Below are 3645 nucleotides of genomic sequence, written 5' to 3' on the forward strand. Positions count from 1 at the left end.
ACCTCCTAATCCTTATAGGTTTTATACGTAATAGGGCTAAGATTCGATATCTTAATCGTATTTATAGATTAACACGCTATATCGGCGCGGCTAGATAGCTTCTTAAATCGGTAGTAGTAGTAGAGGTAAAAAGGTAGGTAAAAATAGGTATATCTTTACTTAGCAAGTAAGACTCTTAATTATCAGATAAAGCGTAGTTAAAATCGTTATAAAATAGGTTAAAATGGATTAAGGCAATTATGTATAATTATAACTGTCTTAGACCGTTAGGGAAACGCTGCCACCGTATTTTATATAGTGCAGATTCTGTAAGCGTCTACCCGGATTATACTCTTGGCAATCTGGCCCATTACGTAACCGAAAAGACTGTGGTCTGTTCGACACTCTGTACTGGCTCCCTAGTAGGGCCCTACAAACACTGTCATATGTGATCGAACGATTGATAATGGAACTGGCAAGGAAGTAGGTAGTGCAGATAACCAGTTGGAAAAACGTTAATCGCCAAGGCATTTAGGTAACCGCCGATAATCCATCTCTCTATTGTGCGGCTTCTCGTCGTATCTACTTGCCGTATTGGCAGGTCTTGCGGAAGGCTTCTCCTTTCATGTGGTAAAAAAATATTTGTGAGAGAGAACATAGACACCACCTAGGCTCCTGGCTGTTTTCTGTTTAAAGACTGCGAAATGCGGGAAAAAAACTTGCCCGCCTGAGAACGTGGAAATGTGATATCTTCGATTAAATAGTCGGGTAGAACGCTCGTCAGCTCTTTGTCCCTTTCTGCATCAAGCTGAGGCATATAGGTAAATTGTGCGTCTTCGTAATCAGTGTCGCACCCCTTGACCCCGGCAGTGAGCCTGAAACGAAGAACTTGGATTTCATCAGTAATAGGTACGTTATTCGACAAAAACAAAACAGAGAGACATAATAATAAACGAGGAAAAGAAAACGTCGGAGAAGACCAAACTAGCAGGCCCTGGTGCCTCAGCCGTAGAAAGATAATGGCACACGGAGCCTTGTGAGGTTAAGCTCTGAACGGTTGAACCACTTACTTCCGATGTTTCCTCTCTGAATACAATCGAAGGCAATCCCCGATGGCTTGCGCATCGTGTTTTGGATAACAAGACCAGTCAAGTCACCATAGAGTTCGTCCTTCATCTGGGCCTCATGTACTTCATACACGGCCGCGGGAGCAGAATCATTTCGGGGTACGTCGTTGCATCTTTTAGACCCACTGCTAGAAACCTTGATGCCGGGTATTTCTGTTGATCCGGCTGCCAGTAATTTCTCCCTGAGCACTTGAGTCTCCTCCTGGGCCTCGGATAGTGATGTTTTGAGCTCAGCAATTTGCGCATTGGCGTCCTCATAATGCTCCCGGTGTTGCTGGGCCTCTTCGGCTAACTGGCGCTGCACCACTAGTTCTGCCCGAAGACCAGATATTAGATCGTTTGCAGCTGATGCTTGTTAGCGATGAAGATAATCTTGAATATCTTTACGTAAATAAACAAACTCACCATTGGCTTGTTCCTCGCACTGCTTCTTGAGACGCTCAAAATTACGCTCTGCCTCACCAATACCTAATTCCCGCAGATTCTGATACCGAGCCTCCAACCGCTCGTATATACTATTCAATTCACCCATTTGGCTCTGTAAAGTCGCACTGCCGATGTTCCGTATAGACTCGCTGGTCGGCATATTAATCGAACTAGAAGGCACAATCGGTGCAGTCAATCCCGACGACGCTGGTGGAGGCCGCGAAAATGTTTCCTCCGACAACTCGTCTTTGTCATCCATGTCCATGGTGGTTGAATATTGCACGGCAAAGACTTTGGAGGCCTCGCCAGCTTTAAGGTACTTCGCTGCGTGTCGTGTACGGCCCAGACCATCCATACCGATGCTCTTCGATGGAGAGACCTGGGGTTCTGGGATACTATGGTTTGTTTCCATTGTCTGACCGTGGCTATGCCGCTGGGATGCTCCCGCCTTTGGATTCGCCATATCTTCCTCCTTGTCACCTTTGCACAAATCAATAGCTGGATGTGGCTTGCGGCCTTTCCTGGTGTTGCATTCATTCATGTCTTCGGGAATAGACCTTCCGGAAAAGTTTCTTATTCTCCCAGTCCCTTTGCTTGCTTGGCCGGATGAGTGGCGTCCTGGCTTGGAGACTTTTCTCACCACTGACCGGACTCGCTTTCTGGCCATCCCTGGGGTGTCCGGGCCCAGAGTATGGCCTGGGCTGAAGGAAGGAAGAGACAGCTCATCTCCATCTAAGTCCTCTTTCAACTGCGAGAGCTTTGATGATAAATCAGTTGGTCGCATGGAGTCTGGTGTCTCAGCATCGGAGCGCAATGCTGCCTGCGTAATTAGTTCCCGTGACTATAATATCGACAGTAATTTAGTGCTCTTGATTCTATGACAGCAATACCCGTGCCATGCCCCACTTATTTTCGTTCGTTTGGCATATCGCACGTTAAAATTGTCGCACGTCAAATAGCACTTGTATAATTAAGGTAACTTGGTAGAGCAGAAATCTGTCGTATGGGCAGGACCACGACGTGGTCCATAGGGGATCCAGGGGGGATCTACTCCCTGAGTAAGGGCTTCGGACCTCGGGTATTAGGATATGACAGGGGCGGATACCGGAAAAGACCGGATAGGATCTAAATGATATAGTACCTATAATAGAGTCTTCACCACCTAAATTAAGGGTATAAGAGACTTATATAGATATAACTTAATAATATATATATATACGAGATTTCTGCTTTACTAAGTTAATTATCTAAGTTCCTTTTAACGTGCGATAGTTATAAGCCCGGTTTATAACGCCTAAACGATTATTAATAAGGCTACCCCTATTCTACTATAAAAGTAATCACGTTTATATAAGCACTCTTAAATAACTATTATAGACCTAATTAGAGTAATTAAAAGATTAATTAACCTACCTATTAATTAACTAACCGATAAACTAGTAAAGATATCTTTTAATATATCTAACGCCGAATAGAAGGCGGCCGCTACTACCCTTATTAATTAGAGGGATTAGGTAATATAGGAGTACGCTATACGCGGTAAATCTGCCTCCTACTAGGAAAACTATCTCGATCTAAAGCTAAGCGATAAGGAGGCCGATACCTACCTACTTCTTAAGCCTACGCCACCTAATAGCTATAAATACGAAGCCTTTACCGTGGACCCCGACGCGGAGGAGGCCACGGCTACCTTATCTTCCACTATCACGGCTACTCCGTCTTTTACTATTATGCTAAAAGGCGATAAGGCCACGGACGCTACGGACGCCGTAGCTATAGCTACCACGGCCGGTATTATAGTAGCTATAGCCGCCAGTAAAAGGAAGATAGCCGCTCGCCCGAAGGTTATAGCCGTAATAAAAGAACCACCGATAAGGACGCTTATATCTATCGACGACCTCTTTAAAAAGGGGCGTACGCGTTATCTATAAGATCGCCGCATATACTATAAGAAAAAGGCAGACTATAATATATAGTAGAAGGAGTTTAATAAGGTATACTTAGATATTAAAAGGATTATCTATACCACGTTATATAATCTCTTTATATAACTATAGAATAATAACGTAAAAAACCTATAACCTTAGATTACTCTCCTATATATATATATAGG

The 3645-nt window shown here is 44.0% G+C and overlaps 1 protein-coding gene across 1 annotated transcript; it reads right to left on the reverse strand.

Annotated features, from left to right (window-relative positions):
- Positions 1–341: 341 nt before the first annotated feature.
- SODALDRAFT_329435 (hypothetical protein) lies at positions 342–2524 on the reverse strand. Its single transcript, XM_028610935.1, has 3 exons — positions 1512–2524; positions 1050–1451; positions 342–867 (listed from the first exon to the last, which is right to left on the reverse strand). The coding sequence occupies exons 1-3, from the start codon at positions 2314–2316 to the stop codon at positions 647–649; spliced, it is 1428 nt and encodes a 475-aa protein (XP_028462628.1). The 5' UTR covers positions 2317–2524; the 3' UTR covers positions 342–646.
- Positions 2525–3645: the final 1121 nt, after the last annotated feature.

Source organism: Sodiomyces alkalinus (genome assembly GCF_003711515.1).
Source record: "Sodiomyces alkalinus F11 unplaced genomic scaffold SODALscaffold_13, whole genome shotgun sequence".
Lineage (NCBI taxonomy): Eukaryota > Fungi > Ascomycota > Sordariomycetes > Glomerellales > Plectosphaerellaceae > Sodiomyces > Sodiomyces alkalinus.

Excerpts from the sequence above, each read along its gene's own strand:
- SODALDRAFT_329435 (XM_028610935.1), bottom strand. The coding sequence starts at position 2,316 with ATGCGACCAACTGATTTATCATCAAAGCTCTCGCAGTTGAAAGAGGAC. Across the intron at positions 1,452-1,511 it reads GTGCGAGGAACAAGCCAATG|CTGCAAACGATCTAATATCT; the intron begins GTGAGTTTGTTT and ends AACAAGCATCAG. Across the intron at positions 868-1,049 it reads TCAGAGAGGAAACATCGGAA|TTCTTCGTTTCAGGCTCACT; the intron begins GTAAGTGGTTCA and ends ATGAAATCCAAG.